Source organism: Leptonychotes weddellii, chromosome 1 (genome assembly GCF_054177405.1).
Source record: "Leptonychotes weddellii isolate Sample4059 chromosome 1, ASM5417740v2, whole genome shotgun sequence".
NCBI lineage: Eukaryota > Metazoa > Chordata > Mammalia > Carnivora > Phocidae > Leptonychotes > Leptonychotes weddellii.
The window spans coordinates 81,569,058-81,591,012 of NC_138369.1; the positions used below are offsets into that span (position 1 = coordinate 81,569,058).

Sequence of the window (21,955 nt, forward strand, 5' to 3'; positions counted from 1 at the left end):
TATCTGCTAATTGTCCTCCAAACACCTTACCTTCCACACGCCCTCTGCAAGCACACTAACCCATGAGGAGGATGTGGTGTGGACCTGGTGTGCGTGAAGAGGGGAGGGGATGATGGATACAATTGGGTCCTCTCTCCAGAGCATTTGGAATTGGGACAGGATAAGGGTCAAGCAGTCTCTGGAAAGTTCTGTGAACCTGGAAGCTGTGAGAAAGGTGCTGTGTTCTCCACTTCAGCCAGACACAGAGGAGGGAGGTCAATTGGAAGAGCAACAGGGAATCAGAGCTGAGTCAACAGTCAGCTTCCTGGTGCATCCATCCTGACATCCAGCAGCATTCCTGCCTCAAGTTCCAGGGCACTTGACGATATTCCTATCATACATTCTCAGTTCTTTAGCATAAGTTGATTTGGGTCAATCAGTAAGAGAAGTGTTTTGAGTAAAAGAATTCTGTGGTCAAATAATTTGGGTAACATTGAGTTAAATAAAATTTAACAGCTTTCTATCTGCAGGACTTCTCAGAGCCTTTAATAGGATTGTGTACAACCAAAAAGGAGCTCTCCAAAAACAAAACCGAAACAAAACAAAAAACCCTCAAGTGAGCCGCATTTCCTACATTGATTTCCCAGGTTACACTGGGAAAGAGTGTAACAGTGTTTAAGCTGGGAGGTTTTCAGCTTCCATTTTGGTTGAGTCCTGGAAGGTTGAGAATGATAGAGGAGCGCCCAACTATTCTGGCCACCAGGAACAAGCCTGTTATTGAAAACACTCATTGCAGCAAGTAATTTTATCCAATAGAGAAGGATAAGGCCAGAGAGAGAGCAATACCTGAAAGGACAGAGAGAAAGAATATAGTTATCTTCTGGTTGTTGTCCATTGGGTCCAGCCTTTCGGTGAAATTACTGAAAGCTCAGAATCATTCCAGCACATTTGTCAACTCCAGAATCACATTCCAATAATGGATGTGCTCACTCATGCAAGCCGCCTAAAATGTATGCCCATCCACAAGATGATTTATGTCTGAATGTGGAGACTGAGACTCCCCTGCTCGGATAATTCAGAAAAGGATTAGATAGAAACTATAGGCTTCACAACTGACCCCCAAGCACCCTAGGGCTTGCCCTTCATCTCTCTTGTGTCCACCTGTCACCTGCTGTGTTGGGCGCCCCAGAAACTAGCAGGACGGCCTGGCCACCCGGGAACTCGGAGTCTGACGATGCAGGGAATTAAGATCCAAACTGACACCCGACAGAGTGGGGAATGCGGGGCAGAGGGCATTGTGGGGGACAAAAGGGACCCTGGGCTTGGCTAGGTTGGGTTGGGGGCCAGGTCTGAGCTTTATGAGATGCCAGAGGAGGGGGCAGAGATGCCCGGCTCTAGGGGCCAGAGTCATGCCCACCCTTGGGTGGGGAGGCCCGGCGAGCCGGTCCGTGGAGGGCCTCGAACGCCCAGCTCACAGCCCATACTAGACTGCCTATTGTAGACTGGGTGTAGGAAACAGGTTTTATGTGATGTTTATCCATGACAAGCCATTTGTCCACATGCCTCGGTGAGTCATACACCGCCCGGGGCGACACCTACTCCAACTAGGGCTCTACCCGGGCGTTGCAACTGCGCCCTCCTCTGACGCCTGCGCGCGACGTTGGGGTCGAAGGGCACCCACGCCCGCTGGTTCCTCGGCAGAAACCCCGCAGCCGCCCCACCCACGGCCTGACCCCGCCCCCAGGCCCGCCCCTGGGGGCGGAGACGTCGGCAGCGGCGAGCCTGGCCGCGAGAAGAGCGCGGCAGCGGCGCACCGCGTCTGCAGACCCCACGCCCCAGTGCTAGGCGTTCCTACAGCTGAGCGCCAAGACCGCACGGGCGAGTCCCGCAGGGCAGGGGCGGCGCGGTGCCCGGGTTCTCGCACTTGGCGGACCGATGTGCCCGGGTGTCGGGGCGCGTGGACCTGGGCTCGGGTGAAGCTCTGGGAAAGGGCAACACGGCGGCGACGAGATGCAAGCGGAGGAGCCCTGCGCCCCCGGCGCCCCTGGTGCCCCTGGTGCCCCGAGAAGCCAGCGCGCACCCAGTCCCGATCCGCGCCTGTCCAGCCAGCTGCTGCCCGAGCTCTACACCTTCGTGGCGCGAGTGCTGTTCTACCTGGCTCCCGTCTACCTGGCCGGCTACCTGGGGCTCAGCATAACCTGGCTGCTGCTCGGCGCTGTGCTGTGGATGTGGTGGCGCAGGAACCGCCGCGGGAAGCTTGGGCGCCTGGCGGCCGCCTTCCAATTCCTAGACAACGAACGCCAGTTCATTAGCCGCGAGCTGCGGGACCAGCACCTGCCGGCCTGGGTGAGCTGGGCCGAGCCGGGCGGAGGTCGGAGGTGGGGCGGATGCTGTTAGAGGTTTGGAAAGAACCTGCGGTCGGCCGGGGAGCTGGAGGCGGCAGCTCCGCGATCCGCACACCTGATGCCCCACCAAGCCGGGAGCACAGACCCCTCTCCGCGGCGTCCCTCAGTCTCCTCCCCACCGCCGGTCCGAGGTTGGGGGGGCGTGACTTAGGTTTTACTTAAGGGCCCAGAGCCTGGGAGAAAAGTCACGGGCGGGCCACACCCAGGAAAAAAAAACAAGGGCGTCTGGGACTTTGCAAAGTTACTCAGGAGGGAAGCAGAAGGCCTTTCTTCCACCCGCCTGTTGATTCAAAGAAAGAACGCTGGGTGCAAAATTGATCCGCAAATGCAGCAATGACAGAAACTGCAGACTAGTTGCCTCAGCAGAGGTCCGGACAGACAGAGGAGGGCCAAAAGGGGGCCGGGATTGAAGGGATGGGGTGGGAGGCTGGGTCACCAGCTTCTCTCCCTCCCTCTGCCTGGTAGGGATGCTCAGACGTGCCCAGACACATTCACACATTCACACTCCACAACTACAGACCCATCTCCTGGTGTGGAATGGCCTGGACTAGGGTTTCTCAAATGCTTCCGATCCTGAGAATCACCTGGCCCACTTAACAAAAACAAGTTCTGAGCCCACCTTACAACTCCCAGGTGGGACTGAGGCACCTGGGTGAATTTGGGAAACACCAGCAACAGGGGCATTGGGTCCAAGCTTTGGTCTGGTCTGTGGCAAAACTACACTTCTGGGTGCTTCTCTGATTCTTCCAGATACACTCAGGCCCACAGGGAGAGATGACCAGAAGCCACCAGACCCCTCATTTCCTCTGGCCTGGGGCCTTTATTCTAAAATTCAGCCCCACCCTGACAGTAGCCAGCAAAACGAGATGTGCGAGGAATATATTAGAAAGGCCTGTTTATATTTATCTTTAAAACAAGAGAGAAATTAGGCCTTACTATATTAGTTTGCTGTGGTTGCTATAACAAAATACCAGAGACAGACAACAGAAGTTCATCAAGATCAAGGTGTCAGCACGGTTTGCTTCTTCTGAGGCTTCTCTTTGGTTTGTAGATGGCTGTCTCCACCATGTCTTCATATGGTCTTCCCTCTGTAGATAATCTGTGTCCAAATTTCCCCCTTTTATAAGGTCACCAGTCAGATTGGGTTAGGGCCCATCCTAATGACCTTATTTTAACTTAATCACCTATTTAAAGGCCCTGTTTCTAAAAACAGTCACATTCTGGGGTACTGGGGGTTAGGATTTCAACATACCAGTTTGGGGAATATGGTTCACTTCGTAACACTGATATTTAATATATGGATTGACAGTACAGTTTTGTAAATTGGTTTACACATACTGAGGATGAGGGGGCCCAAACCTTCTGCTAAGGGTGCACAATAAAAAAGCACAGTGACCACTTTCCTAGGGTAGCAGCCATGGGAACAGTATTTGAGGCCTATCTCCCAAACTTGGTTATCCTGATTATTCTTTGGGGGCTTGTGATCCTGAAAGATCTGGATCCAGAGAGCAGGCCTGGACCTATCCACACTCCTTGCTCATTGTTGAAGGAGTTTTGGATGCCTGTCAGACCTCTGTTGGGACCCCGTGGTGGCTTCAGTCCATGAGGATGAGCTTGTAAGCCCTCACCAAGGGACAGGCCTCCCTTTCTGCCCTTTCTTGGATTGGGGAACACCTCTAGACACTTAGTTGTGTGCAAAAGGCAGTGTTTCTGAAATTGAGGCAAGGATCAGATCCTGTAGGAGCTTTGACATGCCCCAACCACCACCACCTGCCCCCATGCACATAAACACCAGAAGCAATGTGAAACTAGCCAACAGGGAGCTCAGCCTGATGGGTAAGACAACACAAGAAGCTATCTCACCTCATAAAACAGACCCCAGGCCTGACCCAGCTGGGCATAGGGACACACAGAGGAAGGTGATGGTGTCTCTCCTACCAAGAGGGTAGTCTGGGGCAGGAAGTAGATGCATATAGGTAATTACCATGGAGGTCTCAGAGAAGCCAGAGATAGGAGTCTGGACAGAGTCCAGCCAAGGGTCAAAAGTGTGGAGTGAAGGACATCCCACTTGATTTCCATAGCAGATTGTCCCCAGGCCATAGCCTCCCTCTTCCTTGCCAGAGTTCTGGGAGGGGCCTGGCCTCAGCTTGCATTCTCCAGACTCTCCTGGCTGGTGGGCCGGGCCTGGATTGCCTTTTGGGTTGAGGCAGTGGTGCTGCAAAGGGCATTCCAAGCTGGAGGTGGCTTTCGAGCACAGCATGGCCAGTATACAAGGGAGCCCACGTGCTTTGGTTCGGTTTGGCTGAAGTGTGTAGTAGGAGCTGGTGGACAGGGACCACACTGAGGCGGGCTTGATGGAGGTTGGGCCTAATTCTGAAGGCCACAAGGAGCCTGTGAAAGGCTTTGGAAAGACCCTGTAAAAAGCAGCGTGGGGGGAGGAACGAAGCTGGAGAAGAGAAACCGGATGAGAAATTGATTTAAGCCAAGATGATGGTAGCGGGGTTGGAGGAGAGGGACGAGAGACGTGCAAGAGTGGGACTCTGGGGACTTGGTGGCCTCTAGATTAGTGTGAGGGAGGGATCCAGGAATCTTCCAGACTGTTTTCTGATCTGGGGAGCTGGGCATCCAGAATGAGAAGCAGGTCTGGGAGATTGGTGGTGGGAATGCCTGTGTAGAGTGAGTAACCAGATGCAAGTGTGGGCTTTTCGCCCTGCCTTGTGAAGTTGCCAAGCCTGGGGATGATGCAGAAAACCTGGAAGCTACTTGTTTGAATATTCTCCCGTCTTGTCCCTGTCTTCCGAGGAACACATTCGGAGCCGTGGCTCTGGGTATGGCGGGGGCAGTGTGCCCCTTGCCCACGACTTTAGAGCGTGGGTGTCTTTATCCCTATACGTGGGCCTTGCAGCATGCCTATTTCCCTGTTTTGAGAACGTATTTCCTTGCAAGGAAGTGGGGTCGATGACTTATGACCTCCTTTGGCCTCAAGAAATATTTTTACAAAATAACAGATCGCAAACCCATAGTTGGGGCAGGGGTTGAAGAAGAGTTGAGGGTCTTGGCTACCACACTCAGGCACAGTCCCGCAAGTCGTCCCTTGCACGGCAGCACCCAGTGAGGGGGATGTGGGGAACACAGTCCGCGTGCTGCTTGGAAAGGGCATCTTGTTTTACTTTGCACCAAGCCCCCGTGAGGGGGTGAAGGCCCAGGCCAGGCTGAGCTGGAACGAACCTCCCCTGCCAGGCCATGGTGGCCATGGCTAGTTCTCAATGAAGCCAAGGCTCCTTCTCAACACATTGCTCCAACCTGCTGCCCCCAGGTGATCTGAGAGAGTCCTTTCCCTCGCTGGGCCTCAGCGTCCCCACCTGTGAAACGCGGTTGTTTCTGGTCAAACCTCACACAGCCCTGCCCCTCCTCTGGTTCCCTTCCGTGCAAGAGCTAGCTGGAGGAAAGGATGCCTCTGCTTTAAAAGGGGTCAGGAGCATAGAAGCTGTGGATTCTCCCGCCGTGTGAACTTGGCCTGGCCACTTGGAGAGAGCGGGCCACACTGCCTCCACTGCTCGTGCTCTGAGCAAGGGGCCACTGCCACTCGCTGTTCACGTGCGAATGTTGTGTGTGTGTGTGTGAATGGTTTGTGATAGACTTTTATATAGATCTTGCACACAGTTTTTAGTCTGTTTTTCAAGGAACGAAGAGCCTCTTCCATGAGCCCACCCTGCCGGGGCTGGGGACTGGGGACAGCACAGTGCCGAAAGTGGAGTCCTTGCCACCGCCGAGCTGGAGAAACCCCAGCTCCGCCGTCCCATCTCGCCACAGGCCTGGCAGGGTCGGTTCTGCAGGCGGTGGCAGCCGCGGCTGCAGAGCTGTCTGCGGAGAGGAGGCGCGGGCGCGCTCAGGGGCTGGATTCTCAGTCTCCCAGGCCTCCCAACGCTACCTTTCCCCAGTATGACATTCATCACCAAGGGTCTCGCCAGCAAACACGTCTGTCTGTGGCCCCAGCTCTAGCCGGGCTTGCTCTCCCACCAGCTGATAGCAATCAGTTGGCAGCTTTGTTGGGGACAATTAACCCTGTGTATCTGCTGGGATGGGGGTGGGGGCTTATGTGATGTGGTGGCAGGTATGGACTTGGAGTCTGATGCTCAGTCATGGCAGAGGGGGTGGACCTTGAGAAGGGCCCCTGTGCTCCCTGGGTCCCTGATTCCCCTCTGAAAATGGCGAGGCTTTAGGAGATGCTCTGTGGAGTCATTTTAGCTTTTGGTCTGCCATCATGAGTCGGTCCCAAGTTGGCTTTTCTGTAGTGCCGCGGGCCCACAGGACCCTGTTCAGCAGCATTTCTTGCCTACCTGTCATCTAACTGGGTGCACCTTGGGGTAATCAGCTAGGCAAGCACCAGGGAGAAGTGAACTGTTCACACAAAGCAGGGAGCACTCCTGGGCTCCCAGCGGTGTCCCTGGGATGGTCCCCTCCAAGCCTCCCTGCCAGCATTCAGGCGGAGGACCAGGGTTGAGTACGTTGCTTTCCTGGGGCTGAGTTTGACATTCCTTCTGTGGGTGGAGCAGTAGTCTGTCGGGGCCCGGGCTCTCCTGATCTGTCGGGTACTGACACTTTTGTTAATTAGAGGAAGTAACTGCAATGACAGCTCTGAGCTGGGCTGGCCACTCCCATTAGCTCAATTCTCAGAGCCCGTGCCGTGGGACCTGGTCTTAAACATCTGCTTGGAGTGAGGGGACTTCTTACTTGTGAGGTCGCTGCAGCCCTGTGAGGTCATGCGTATGGCTTGGAGTCAGGCTTGTCCTCGGGAAGGAAGAGGCACAGCATGTTTTAGGCATGCCCCTTGGGTCTCTGCCCCGCATCTTAGTGATGCTTCATGGACTGATCCTGTCTTGGGCCAGGATTGGGCAAGAAGAGGGACAGAATGTGGGCGTCCGCCCCTCCAGGCCCAGCGCAGGGATCTTAGGCATCCGTGTGTTCATTGCTATACTCAGTCAGCAAACATCTTTGCAATGTGTCAGGCCCAGTGCTGCAGGCTGGCCGATGATATGAGTGACACATGGTCCCCGCCCGCAAGGAATCCCTGGTCTAGATGGGGAGTCAGACCTGCTAGAACCGCCTTTCCTGATTCAGTGTGATCAGTCCTACGATGTAGCCGTGCAAGGCTCCGAGAAAGCCTGGGGGAGGGGAGCTAATCCAGGCTGGAAGGGGCCCACGAAGTGACACTTTGGTGTTGCTGGCTGTGGGAGGGGGTAGAGTCTCCAGGGGGACTCTGGGCAGGTTTGGTCACTTGAGCTCATAATCTCCTTCTGGGGCGAGCAGATTTTGGGACAGCAATTTAGGATACCCAAACTCACATGATACAGTGGTATAACAGAAAAAGTAAGAGCTTTAGAATACAACAGATTTAGCAAGGCAGTTAACCTTCTTGCTTTAGGTACAAGGGGCTGAATTTTTCTGCAACAGAAGTGTCCACAGCAGGGGCGCCTGGGTGGCTCAGTCGTTAAGCGGCTGCCTTCAGCTTGGGTCATGATCCCAGGGTCCTGGGATCGAGCCCCGCGTCGGGCTCCCTGCTCCGCGGGAAGCCTGCTTCTCCCTCTCCCACCCCCCTGCTTGTGTTCCCTCTCTCGCTGTGCCTCTCTCTGTCAAATAAATAAAATCTTTAAAAAAAAAAAAAAAGTGTCCACAGCAACCTTTTCTCCAAGCCAAGTACCTGAGGGCCTTAGTAATGGGGAAGTCACGTGGTGGATAAGGCTCAGGGCCAAGGCAGGTGACAACCATTGTCCTCTTCCGTAGTGGCCCCCTGTCCCATGGGCAGGAAGTGTGGAGAGCTGGCCACCAGCTTCCATTGGCGGCCTAGCCCGGTCTTGACAGCAGGTTGAGCTGGCACTTCAGTGGGAATGTCCCCAGTCACTCCGGGGGAGGGGGTGGGGACTGCTGGGGGCTGTATGCTGTCCCCTGAAGGCCACAACCCAGCTACACAGAGGAGCAGGGGACTGGGACCTAGGCTTCCCTGCCCCCTTCCTGACCCTCCCACCCCTCCATTCAGAATTACTCCTCCTGGGAGACTTCCAGGGGTTTTTAATTGAGGGAAACCTAGAGCTTAAAGCTCCAACATATTCACACGCGCTTGAGGAAAGTGCTTTCTCTCTTCCTCCTCCTCTCCTGCAAATAGTGAAGAGGGAAAATATTCTGCCCCAGTGGGGACTAGTAAAGGGGAAAGCCCCATTCTCTTTCCCCTGCCTTTCAAGCCAAGGGAATGAGAGTTCACCCCCTCAGGCCACACAGGGAGTCACGGCTGGAGGCGGGGTGGCTGTGTCTGCCCAAGAAGCCCCATGGCAGCGTGCCAGGAGTCCTCCAGACGCTCAGAGTAAAGAGCCAGGGGGCTTCTTAGGGACATGGGATGTTTCAAAACCTTGGAGTCACCCACTCAATTCTTTTACCCTTGTTATGTTTACTTTTTTAAGTCGTTGGTTATAAATTGGTTAAAAATCTGGTTTTTCCGGTTATAAAAGTGAAAGTATTCCCATTGTAGAATATTTGGAAATGGCCTAAAAGGACTAGAACAAGTGTTTACAGTCCCTCCACCCAGAACAGTGTTCTGTGTGTACTTCTTTTGTGTGGAAGGTGTATGAAAGCAGTTTTTAAAAATACTTGTACCCTTTTTTTCTTTTTCCTATTTTTTTCCTGTTCTTAACATTATATTGCCAACATTCTCCAAAACACATGCCTAAGGATCATGATATCCTTCATACGTACCTTGTGCTGCTGAACCATTTCTAGCATTGATTATTATTTCCCAGCATGTCGTCCTCATGTGGCTAGCTGAGGCGGGCGGCGTGTCCTAGGTCTGTCTGGATTTTCTCCCTCTGACCTGCCAGCCTGGCTCCCTCGACCTTTCCTTCAAGTCCAAGCCCAGTGCCCCCCCCACCCCCAGATCCTACTCCTCGGGTCCCCACAGCACCTGGAGCCTGTGTCACCCCACTTCCTTTCTGGACTTGCACCTGCCAATTTTCCTGACTTTTCCTCCCAACTGAACGTTCTTCTAGGGCGAGGGTGTGTTTCCTGCTCACGTCTGTGCCCTCAGTTCCTGGCTCGGTGCCCAGTGCATAGTAGGCTCTCAGGAAAAGTCTGGCCCACGGGCGCTATAGTGAGTGCTGCGGGAATCTTAGTCCATGTTTCTCAAGTTCCTTACCATGGATTCCTACATGTTTAACTCATGTCAAAGCTTCGGAACACCTGGGAGCGCCTGGATGGCTCAGTCGGTTAAGCATCTGCCTTCAGCTCCAGGGTCCTGGAATTGAGCCCTGCATCGAGCTCCCTGCTCAGCGGGGAGCCTGCTGCTTCTCCCTCTGCCCCTCTCCCTGCTCATGCTCATGCTCTCTCTTTCTCCCAAATAAATAAAATCTTAAAAAAGAAAAAGCTTAGGAACACCTTAAAGATTCTCATTCCCACTTCACTGTGGCCTCATCAGCATCGAGGATTACATTTTTTGGTCTTTTTTTTTTTTAAAAGATTTTTATTTATTTATTTGACAGAGAGAGAGACAGCAAGAGAAGGAACACAGGCAGGGGCAGTGGGAGAGGGAGAAGCAGGCTTCCCTCCGAGCAGGGAGCCCGATGCGGGACCTGATCCCAGGACCCTGAGATCATGACCTGAGCTGAAGGCCACCCAGGTGCCCCCGTTTTTTGGTCTTTTAAGGCATATGTCATTCTATTACACTTTGCAGATAATTGCTGCCCTTTTTTTTTTTTTTAAACAAATGGAAGGTTTGTGGCAACCCTGCATTGAGCAAGTCTATCGGTGCATTTTCCCAATAGCATTTGCTCACTTTATGTCCCTGTGTCACATTTTGGTTATCCTTGCAGTGTTTCATACTTTTTCATCATTATTATATTTGGTGATCTGTGATTAGTGAGTATGACTCCCTGAAAGCTCAGGGGATGGTTAGCATTTTTTAGCAATAAAGTATTTTTTAATTAAGGTATGTACATTTTTTAAACATACTCTTGCACACTTAATAGACTACAGTGTAGTGTAAACACAGCTTTTATACGGGAAACTGAAAAATTCATTTGACTCATTTTATTGTAACATTCACTTCATCACAATGATCTAGAACCAAACCTGCAGTATCTCTGAGGAATGCCTATACTAGTTTGATAAGCAAAAAATAGGTTTTTTAACCTTGGGGCATTAGCAAACCTAACTGTCTGAACTCTCTGGTGACTCACCATTACACTCAGGTCTCCATGAAAAAAACGCCTCTGTGCACGGCTCAGGGCAGCCCCTCTGTGCTCCAAGCCCTTGTTCCTCAGCAAAGGGGGACAGGCCCCTGGCACTGGTATTCTTGTCCCCAGTGACTGCCTCTGCAGTTTTACCTGCATGGTGTCCTCCTCCTACTGGGTCCAGTTGACTTAGGCCAGTCTGCAGGCTGGGTGTATTGTTAAAGAGCCTATGGATTGGGGCACCTGGGTGGCTCAGTCGTTAAGCGTCTGCCTTTGGCTCAGGTCATGATCCCAGGGTCCTGGGATCGAGCCCCGCATCGGGCTCCCTGCTCGGCAGGGAGTCTGCTTCTCCCTCTCCCACTCCCCCTGCTTGTGTTCCCTCTCTCGCTGTGTCTCTCTCTGTCAAATAAATAAATAAAATCTTAAAAAAAAAAAAAAAGAGCCTATGGATTTTAGAACAGCATTAGACGAATTTCAAGTTGGCAAAATGTTTTCCTTTAAAGCAACTTTTGGCCGGGTAATTTTAAGCAGAATGGTGGGCAGATTTAGAAGCAGTTTTTATGGTCAAATGTTTACCTCTCAAGAACAGAGAGAAAATGGGTCAAAGGCTGTGCTTCACCAGGGAAAAGTGTATGAAATGAGGGACCGTTTTCTAGTAGAGGAGGAAGCACCGAATAGGCACCACGGGGCAGGGGCCTATCTTGAAAGACCGGAGCCACGGGGTCTCCCTGTGTAGGACCTCCCTGGGGGACACCCGGAATGAGGGGGCTCCTCTCTTCTCTGAGCGTGGGAGGGAGTTGGCAGCATCAGTTTGAGTCTGCCGGTGTGTGAGTGTAAGGATATGCACACTGGTGCAGAGAAGAACCATGAGGCTTTTTTCCCAGCAAAGAGGGCGTGTCCTTGTGTGGACATGTGTCTGTGTAGTTCTGAGGGCGCGAGTCTCAGGTCTTTGGGGTACAAAGAGACAGACCTTCTCTGTACCTCTCTGCGTCTGTGTGTGTGTTCAAGGTTGCTCCCATGGGAGGAGCCACCATCCCTGGGACAGGGAGTGAGCCAGGTTGGCCTGGTGGCAGGCAGGTCCTTTAAGTGCGGTCGTCCGATCCCTCTGCCTCCTGAGAGGGTCTGGTGGCCCAAAGCTGCTGCCCGGGCCCCCAGCCCATCTGTGGGCCCTGCCTGGGCTCCGGCGCTGATGGCTGCGGGCCATCACCCTGGCTCCATTCTCTCGCTGCTGTGGGATCATTTTTCCTAAAGGGTTTAAGAAATAAAGCACACGACACCTAGAGATGAAGCACTCATGTGCAGCGCCGTTGTGGTGGCCTCTGTGAGCCTGGAATTCTGACTTAGACTTGAGTTTGCTTTACAGGCTGTCTCTCTTCTCTGAGCTCTCATTACCTCCACTGCCGAAAAACTGCTGTCATTAAACTAGGAGCACACTCTGCCTGGGAGGCTTGGGCCCAAGCACACTAACAGCAGAAGAGGTGAGTTAGCATTAGGGAGGCCTCAGGGGCTGGCCAGGGCCCCCATCTTTTTAAGCTTCCCTGAGGGCCACTGCAGGGTTCGGAAGGGCAGGCATCCGGGGTCCTGGTGACTTGACCATGGGCCCGGGCAACTTTGAGATTTTCCAGGCCTGCTTTGGGGGGAAGTGCTCACCCCTGTCATACATCAGGGTACCGTTCATGTTCTGGGGGATGAACCGTGCTAGAGCTCTGAATGTGTCTCCGTTGAGAGGAGATTCGCGTTCATCATCTCCTGATTGTAGACCCAGCCAGCGGAGGCATTGCCGCCCCACTTCCTCAGGCAGGAGAAACCTGAGGCTGCAGAGGGCGGCTCAGGACCAGACCCTGCTTCTCCCGCCTCCCTTCTCCCCGCCCCCCCCCCCCCCCCCAGGAGCGCTTCCTACTCCTGCTGCCTGGCTATAGAAAGCAGCTGGGGGGTGGGAGTGGCTCACATTTTAGGGGCAGCGGCAGCGCCCAAAGCCAGGCAGACTCATAATACGGTGTTTTTCATCTGCTGGCTCTTGCCTCCCCTTGCTCTTTGTGGCACAAAAGTTAACTCCCTTTGTAAAAGATCGAGGTCCATAAGCTGCTGGTAAGAATTGGATGACAAAGCAGTATTCTCTCAGGAGTGACAGCTGGAGACACAGACAGTGACTTTGGAGCCCTAGTCAGGAGCCCCAGAGGGCGGAGGAGTCACCTTCTAACAGGGCCTGAGCCGGTCCTCCCGCCTAGGGAGCCCTGAGCTCTCACTCTCCCACACTCTCCACCACCATGATCAGAACGACCTGGGAGCTCGTTTCCGGCCCCCTGCCCAAAGGCTTCAGGTTCCTGAATCAAAATCTCTGAGGGCCCTTACCAAGAACCCACGTTTTAAGGAGCTCTCCAGGTGGTGGTCTTGTAGACAAAAGGTTGAGACCCCCTGCCTGAGAATGGCCCTTTGCATTGCCAGGAGGTGTGGGTGTCTCCCTGCTGGCTGGTCTCGGGGACCCCCAGCCTTGTGAGGTATTGGGACAAAAGTTCAGTGACTTTAGGACTCAGTCTCAGTGGCCCTCCAGTCTTTTTCTGCCTTCCCCTCGTCTACCTACTGAGGAAAGACATGCACAGAGGCTCTGATTGGGTCCCTCTGCCACGCCTCACTGTGGAGCACCCCCCACCCCGCCCCACATTCGGCAGTTTCACGCAGGCGCCTCACAGGGGCGGGGCGCACCCCTCAGCCAATCACCAGAGGCTGGGAAAACAACACTCAGCTGCGGTCCTTCTTCAGCCTCAGCCACCTTCACTGTGTTCCCCTCTCCTCGTTTTCTCTTCTCCCTTCTCTCTGGTTTCCCAAAGCGCGGAGCCGCAGGCACCTGGAGATCCCGTAGAGAATTTCTGGGACTTTGGGTCAGACAGAGCTGGACACATAGCCCAGGTGGCATTGTTCTTGGCATGTACCTGAGGACAGAGGTGCCAGAGTGCACCTCCAGCGTCTATACAACTGCCAACAACAGTCACCGCTTCTGGAGTATTTACCCTGAGCCAGGGAGGGTACCAAGCACCTCACATGCATTGTCTCATTTACTCATCTCAGGGACTTTCTGAAATTGGCAGCATTGTACCCATCTTGTGGATGAGAAAACGGAGGCTGACAGAGGTGAAATTTTAAATGCACGAGGAATACTAAGACACTAAGATATGAACTTCACAGGCTGACACTTCAAGTGCAGGAGGTGGGGAGAAAAAGGTTTAAGACTGGGCTCAAATTATATGCAGGTGAAATGTGAATTCTGGTGTTTTTCATCTGCTGGCTCTCGCCTCCCCTTGCTCTTTGTGGCACAAAAGTTAACTCCCTTTGTAAAAGTACCAACTTGTCTCTGAGCCTCTCCTCATCTGTAAAATGAGGATGACTGTGGCTTTGCTGTGTACTTTATGGAGTATTAGGAGGATGAAATGAAAGTATCTGCAGAATGTCCTTTGTAAACTATAAAGCATGGTCTACCAGTGAAGACTCAGGTCCCTTGAGGGCAATCCTCTGCTAAACTAGACTTTCTGTAAAAGAGGAAAACCTAGTAGTATGTAAGGTTTTCTTAAGAGGAGTAAGAGGGGGGCACCTGGGTGGCTCAGTTGGTTAAGCGACTGCCTTTGGCTCAGGTCATGATCCCGGAGTCCCAGGATCGAGTCCCGCATCCGGCTCCCTGCCCAGTGGGGAGTCTGCTTCTCTCTCTTCACCCTGCTTGTGCTCTCTCTCTCTCAAATAAATAAAATATTAAAAAAAAAAAGAAAAGAGGAGTGAGAGGGGTGCGGTGGAGAAGTACAGACTTGGTGGTGAGACAGACCTGGGTCTCTGTCTCAGCTCTGGCACTCCATAGCTGGTGACTGTGAGCAACCTTTCTGAACCTTACTTTCCTCATCTGTACAATGGGGCTGATAAAGGATTAAGGTGAGTTTTAAGTGACATGAGATAACATGAACTGAAAAAGGTGGAAAATAGGGTGGAAAAAGATACAACTGGGCAACCTTGAAACAAAAGTAAGCGAGAATGGCAATTTTCATATTAGACAAAATAGAATGTAACTTGGATATATCCTAAAGACCAGGATGTTATATCATAAAAGAAACAGTAATTAAAAAAGGTAATATAACAATCATGGAGATGTACGTACTGCATAAAATAAACTTGAAATGTAAACCAACAACCCGATGGAACTGCATGGAGAAGTAGATAAATCAACAGCTGGGCTAGGAAATTCTAATACATTCTTCTCTGAAAATGATAAATCAAGAGGAAACAAGGATAAAGAATAGCCAAAGGGTATGATATTTTTTTAAAAGGACATGATTAATAACTTGATCATATATGGAACAGTCACAGAAATTAATCGTGCACTAGGCCACAAAGGAATTATCAGTATATTCCAATGGATTGCCATCCTACAGACTATGCAGACCATAAAGAAATGGAGTCAGAAAACAATAAATAGCCTTAGAAATCTCACATGTCTAAATATTTAAAAATATTACTATTAAAAAATCATTGTTTAAAAGGTAGTCATAATGGTAATTATGAAAAGTCCAGGAGCTGAATAGTGATGAAAATACAATGCCAAAAATCACAGGGGAATTTATAAATTTGAATTTCTCATAAACCAAAAACTGAAAATAAATTCTTCAACTCTAAGAATGTAAAAGGACAACAGATTTAGATCAAAGAAACAGGGAAAGAAATAATACATATAAGGGTGAAAATGAACAAAAATTTTAATGTAAAGGTAAAGGGGAAAGAAAATTAACAAGTAAAGCTAGTTCTCTGAAAAGATTAGTACAATGGGCAAAACCTTTGTCAAGCTTGATCTATTAATAAATAGAAAAAGATGAAAATAAAATCTGGGATGAAAAAGGCAGAAATAACTACAGATAAAGCAGATTAAAAGTAAAAATATTATAAACAAATATATATATCAATACATTTGAAAACCTAGATGAACGATACATTTCTAGAAAGATACAAATGCCCAGATTACCACAATAAGAGATAAGTAGACCTTGAATACACACTATTAACCACTGAAGAGAGAAAAGGTAATTTCCCACTCCAAAAGGCCTGAGGCTACGATGGCTTTTATAGGTAAGAGACCCTAAACTTCACTGATCAGATAATTCCTATTATTTACAGGTTGTTTCAGAGAATAGGAGGATACGGAAAAGCTGTCCCACTAGTGTTCTAATTTATTGTAAAAATCTTTATACCAAAACTAGATATGGATTGTACAAGAACAAAAATTGTAGGTATCACTTTGAATTGTGAGTATATAAAACCTAAATGAGATATCAGGCTAACTAAATGTACTGCTTCAAATGGGGCTTATCCCAAGAACTAGAGATGGTTTTGTTTTATAAAGAAATCAGTTAAGTTGGCCACTTTAATGGACCAAAGGGAAAAATAACACGATTATCTCAGTAGATTTAAAAAAGTGTTGAATATAGTTCAATAAGCCATTTATAATGAAAGCTCTTGGAAATGTAGCTATTGAAGAGAACTTCCTCAATCAGATAGAGGCTGTCCTCTAAAAATCTACAGTGCAAATCATGCCTCATGGAAAAACTTCCATTTGATGTCAGGAACCAGATAGACCTGCTCGCTGTCATCACCACTGCCTGGTGTAGTACGAGAGGGCTGGGCCAATGAAGACAAACTTAAGAGAAACAAGAAGGATAAGGATAAGAAAAAACTTATTGGAGATTAGAAGTATATATAAATAACCTATGAGAATTAATGAACAGTTAGAACCAACAACAAATTCCAACAAAGTTACCCATAAAATGAAATACCATTTTTAATAACTGTAAAACCCACAAAGTAATCTAACAACAACAAAAAAAGTATGGGATTTTTTTTTAAAGATTTTATTTATTTATTTGAGAAAGAGAGAATGAGAGAGAGAAAGCACATGAGAGGGGGGAGGGTCAGAGGGAGAAGCAGACTCCCCGCCGAGCAGGGAGCCCGATGCGGGACTCGATCCAGGGACTCCAGGATCATGACCTGAGCCGAAGGCAGTCGCTTAACCAACTGAGCCACCCAGGCGCCCCAAAAGTATGGGATTTTTATAGAAAAGGTTTATGATTTTAAATGTGAATGCAACCAAATGTGAATTAATAAAGGGAAATATTCTGTTCATGGATGCAAAACTTAATATTGTAAAGCTATCCATTCTCCCACAAATGTATAAACTAAAAGTATAACAATCAAAATCCCAGGAGGATCTTTGCGGGGAAGATGGCCAAGACTCTAAAATTCATATGGACGTATAAATAACCACTATTAGCTAAATTGGTTTGAAAAATAAAAGCAAACAGAGAGGAATCACCTACCTTGGGTCATGCTGCAAAGCCACAGTGATTAGAACAGTGGGGGTACTGGCAGGAAACAGGCAGTCAGACCACTGAGTTCAATGCCAAGTCCAGAAACACACCAGACATGAGAAGCTGACATATGAGGAAAGTCGCTTCACAAGTCAGGAGGAAGGATGGAAATTTTTTTTTTTTTTTTTGTATATGATATTAGAAAATTGCCTTAGTGGGAGTCTGGAGAGAAATGAAAGTATATGCCTATCTTACCCACTATAAACAATTTCAGACAGATTGAAGACCTAAGTGCAAAGCTAAAATATAAAGTCAACAGATAAAAACATGGAATAACTTTGAGATTTTGGAGAAGGGAAAGATTTTTTTTAAAGGCCAATTATAATGGAAAAAAAATGACAACTCCTTTGTCTCCATCAAACTGAGGGAGCATTGGGGCTGAGTAGTTGTTCCCTAAGTGTCTGTCTCTCTGATGTCATTCCGTGGTCCAGGACTTACTCTGGGGCAGTCACAGAGACGGTGGCCTGGCTCTTGATTTGGCTCACTGGGGAGTCATGACAGGTGCTGAGATTTAGGCAGAGGAGAGCCGGCAGGGTGCCTAAAGCAGAATAGGGTGACTTGATGGTTCTTTATTTTCTTGGCCTGAATTGCTGCTCTCATCAGGGCATTCAGACTTGTTCTCTAGAGGAAGCTCTTAGCAAGGCGCCTCAAACACAAGTGTGGCTAGCCAAGAGACCATGAAAATAGTCCGGGCCCTGGACACTCCGCCGCTATCTACACGGTCAGGGTGAGTGTGGGCCACTCTATTGCAAGGGGTGGGCTGGTCATTGATACCTCACAACCAACCCTGATGGAACTCCAGAATCATGCCAGGAGCTTGTTAAAAATAAATTGCAAGGCCCCACCCGGAAACACTCTGATTCAGTAGGTGTGAAAGGCAGCTCAGGAATCTTTGTCTGATTGGCTCCCAAGTGTGGCCAGGGTTGGACCTGCCAGGCTGGATCACTTTTCCAGGGTTCAGGAGATCAGAACTCAGCTCACAGGGGTGCAGAACCTCCCCTGGGTCCTCTCCTGGAGTGGCGGGGGTAGGAGGTGGAAGGGTATACACATCAGGTGTGCCCCAGGGCAGGATGGGAGCACAGTGGTTGGGATGGAAGGAGGAGAGGAAGGGGTCCAGCCAGCAGGCTTGGGCAGAAGAAGAGCAAAGGTGCCAGGGAAAGGCCAGCTATCACCCACCTTTCTCCTTTGTGAGGGTCCCACTCCCCACACCTTGGCACTGATCCTGTACTGGAATGGTCTCTTAATTGCCTGCTTCCTTTACCAGCCTAGGACCTGTTGGTAGGCAAGAAGCTTGCATTCATTTATGCATTCATTCATTCCACAAATATTTATTAAGATATTCATATGCCAGGGACAGGCACTAATGGGGAACAAGTCTGAGTCAGCCCACTAGAGCTTCCAGTCTAATAAGGAGGCAGGCAGTAAGACCCAGCAGCTCTAATGAGATGTATTAAATGTTGCGATGGAGAACCAGCAGACACCTAATAGGGACATCTATCTCTGCCTTGAGAGATCAGGAAAGGCTGCCTGGAAGAAGTGAAGTCAAAGATGGTGATGAATGGAGCAATCAAAGAGGAATGGGGATATCGGTTTCAGCCCCATATGGAGGAGTTGTTACTTTAGTGCTGGGTGGTGTGATAGGGGGCAATGAAAGGGTCTCACCCTCCATTTGTGTGGTACCAGCCTGGGACCTGACCCAGGGCAGCAGCAGGGAATGTATGGTGAATAGGCTGCTTCTCCCCAGCTGAACTGGATGGGCTGGCCCTAGTTCCTGCCCACTTCCCCCAAGATTCCTTTCCCATCATTCTCTTCTGTTCCTAAGGACTGGGCCAGACCCCCTTGGGAGCCAGGCAGTGATTTTCCTTTAGCACCTGGGAATATTAGATGCTTCTTCAAGTTAGTATGGATCACCGTCCAGAACTGGGGAAACTGAGGCTGGGAGAAGGGCTTGATGTTCCGGGAGTCCCAGAAGCACTGGGCTTCTCTGACTTCTCAAGGCTGTTAAAAACTGCTCCTAATGGGCGCCTGGGTGTCTCAGTCGGTTAAGCCACTGACTCTTGATTTCAGCTCAGGTCATGATCTCAGGGTCATGAGATGGAGCCCCACATTGGGTTCCACACTCAGCGGGAAGTCTGCCTGGGATTCTGTCTTCCCCCCACCTCCATTTGCCCCTCCCCCCCAATAAATCTTTAAAAAAAAAAAAAAGGAAAACTCCTAAAAGAATTAAATTACTCTATACTCCTGGGCATAGTGTTCTAGGCCAGGGTCTACATTTGGGCCTTCAGGGCACCCCCAGAGCAAGCCCAAGGCCTGGCGTGCACTAGATGTGTGAACTGCATGGACGTGTTTCCTCTCCTGACCTTGGGAGTCCTACACCCACCATGAATCTGATCCTGAGTTGGCCTTGTGCTCTGAGGACTTGGCGACAGAGGTGACCATTGCTACCATTTTACTGATCAGGTTTTGTGTCAGGCACCAGTACAGTCTTCCCTGTTTGTCCCTGAAAACCCTGGGGCTGGGCTGGGGGTCTATGAGAAGCTCAGCAGACACTGGCGGAGACTGAGACTCTGGCAAGGAAGGGGTTAAGAACCCTCAGAATCCGGTCATGCAAAGGGTAGCCAATAGGATTGTCACTTCTCCTGGGGATAACCCCCCCACGCACACACCAACCCAGGGCTGGGGGCTGTGACCTGAAGGAAGCTCCCCTATGTGACCCCAGGATCTGGCCTGCTGGGGAGGGGTGCTCCCATTCCCCAGTTGCCTATGAAAACAGCATGATCCCCTTTTCAGCCTTTCAAATTGGCAATCATTACCTTAGGAATCAACACAGTCCTATTCGTTGCTAAGTGGAAAAAGCAGACTACCAAACACCTCAATTTCTGAAAACTACATATCCTTGTTTCTGTAAGAGGCTGGAAGGAGATGCATCCACCTATTAACGGTGGTTGCCACTCAGCATTCTCTGATGAAATGTCTTTCCTTTTGCTCACCCACATTTTCTAATTTTTCTCCAGAGGCCATGATTACTTGTGTCATTAAAAGAATAAGGAGGATGGACGTGGCAAGGAGCAAAGGCGGGTGGTATGGGTGGTACCCTGAGCGGGCCGGGTGGGGGTTCTGCGTTTCCACCGGGAAGGCGGGGCTTATTTGCATAAGCAAACGAGGGGGTTCCAGCCCCGCCCTTCCAGCCTGAGGGCGGCCGGGCGCAGTCGGGGTCGGGGAGCTGTCTGCCCGGAACCGCCCGCGTGCCCCGCTCCGGGCGCACGTTGGTGCAGTCTGGCGACTTGCCGCCTGCCCCTGCGGACTGCGCGCCCCGGGGCAGGGCTGGCTGAGTCTGCTGGCCGGTGGCCAGCGGGCGCTGAGGGGGCGGGGAGGAAGAGCAGAGGCGCGCGTGGGGTGGGAGCGGGAACCCCAGGCTGCGTGCGGCTGGGTCTCCAGGGGCAGCCAGGTGCTGAGTCTAACTTGCCCTCGGGGCTTCTGTTCCTTAGATCCACTTCCCGGATGTGGAGCGGGTCGAGTGGGCCAACAAGGTAAGGCTGAGGTGGGCCTGGCGGGGCTGGCCTCTTGGGCTCAGTGACCCCACACTGGATGCGGGCGAGGTGGCCACGGACAAAGGCCTGCTGGCAGTAACCTTGCCCGCTCCCCCTTCCTACCCTCAGGGTTCTTCTCGTTACCAATGACTTTCTTTAAAAAACAAACACACACCTTCTTTTAGTGTGAAATTAGTGCACGGCGGTAGCAGAAATACTAGAAAATACAGGGAAGGATAGAGAAAAATGCGGCCCTGCAGGAGGCCAAGGTCGGGGCTTCCTAGGGAGAGGAGGGCGGTATCCCACCACCGCTTCGGCCCTTCACCTGGTTGGCAGCCCACATCTGCCACCTCTCAGAGCGGTTCCCGCATCTGCGCAATGGGAATAATTATGGTCCCTGCCTGGTGAGGTTGTGAGGATTCATGAGGTAATGAAAGCCCCACAGTGCCGGGGCCATCAGGAACACTGTCACCATCGGAATGACTGCTGTTAGATCCTGGGGGGAGCTCCCTCGGGCCCTGCTGCCGAGGCCTCAGGGAGGGCCGGGCTCTGTGACTCCTGGTCTGGCCCTTTCTTACAGATGAGGAACAGAGTCTGGCCCCTGCCTGATCAGCCCAAACCTGTCTCCTAGATGTGGAGACTTGAGTATCTTCCCACCCCTTCAAGTATCCTGATTCGGGACTTTTTCTAATACACTCCTTGCCTCTGTTCTGGTTAGAACAGCCTGTAGCAGGAATGACTTAAGTTTAGGTATAAAGAGGACTTCCTGATGGTTTTTGAGCCAAGGCTGATAGTCTCGTGTTACCAGAAATGTCATTGCCAATGTGGATCAAAAACTGTTCCCAGCCTGCAGGCAGAAGTTGGAGGAAGTGGACTGCTCCTTTCCAAGGATTTCTGTGGATTAATGCAGGGCCCAGGGCCCCTGGGACAGACCGTGTTCTTCCTGCCTGTGTGTCCGCTAGTTCACGGGTGGCCTCGTGTGTTCCATCCTTCTTTCTTGCATTGACACACAGAGCCCCACACAAGGTGCTGGGGATGTGTGACCGGTGCGATGAGCCTCCTGCCCTCAGCTCAGGGCATGGATGGGGAGACAGCTGTGTAGACAGACCACACACTGGGGCACCACGTGTGTCCCGAAGAGCTTTGTGCTCAAGACCACAAAGCAGCGCGTCAGGAAGCTGGGTCCAGCCCTGAGGGGGCCCTTGAGAGAGATGGGGGCAGTAGGGCCCTGAAACCTCACTGCCTCAGCCTCCTCTGATGATGGGTCTGGGGAGCCCAAGGTGCATCGGTAAACTATGACCCATGTCCGGGAGGAGGAGGGGGGCGAAGCCTTTGGCCCAGAAAGAACATGTCTGCCACTGCTGCTCCTTTCCTACCCCTCCCTGGCACCCTCCCCACTCCTCCCTGGAGCCCTCCCCCTTCCCCCCCTC

At 51.0% G+C, this 21,955-nt stretch overlaps 1 protein-coding gene across 4 annotated transcripts in view; it reads left to right on the top strand.

The window, feature by feature from the left end:
* Positions 1-1,756: 1,756 nt before the first annotated feature.
* The window catches only part of ESYT3 (extended synaptotagmin 3), a 50,093-nt gene continuing 29,894 nt past the window's right edge, over positions 1,757-21,955 (top strand). For 3 of the 4 annotated variants that reach the window (XM_081826946.1, XM_081826957.1, XM_081826953.1), the window contains exons 1-2: positions 1,758-2,325; positions 20,484-20,525. In XM_081826946.1, coding sequence (XP_081683072.1) covers positions 1,990-2,325; positions 20,484-20,525 — 378 coding nt within the window. In that variant the 5' untranslated portion in view covers positions 1,758-1,989. Of the gene's footprint in view, positions 2,326-20,483; positions 20,526-21,955 lie in introns of all 4 variants that reach the window. The other variant, XR_014147219.1, reaches the window with a different exon arrangement.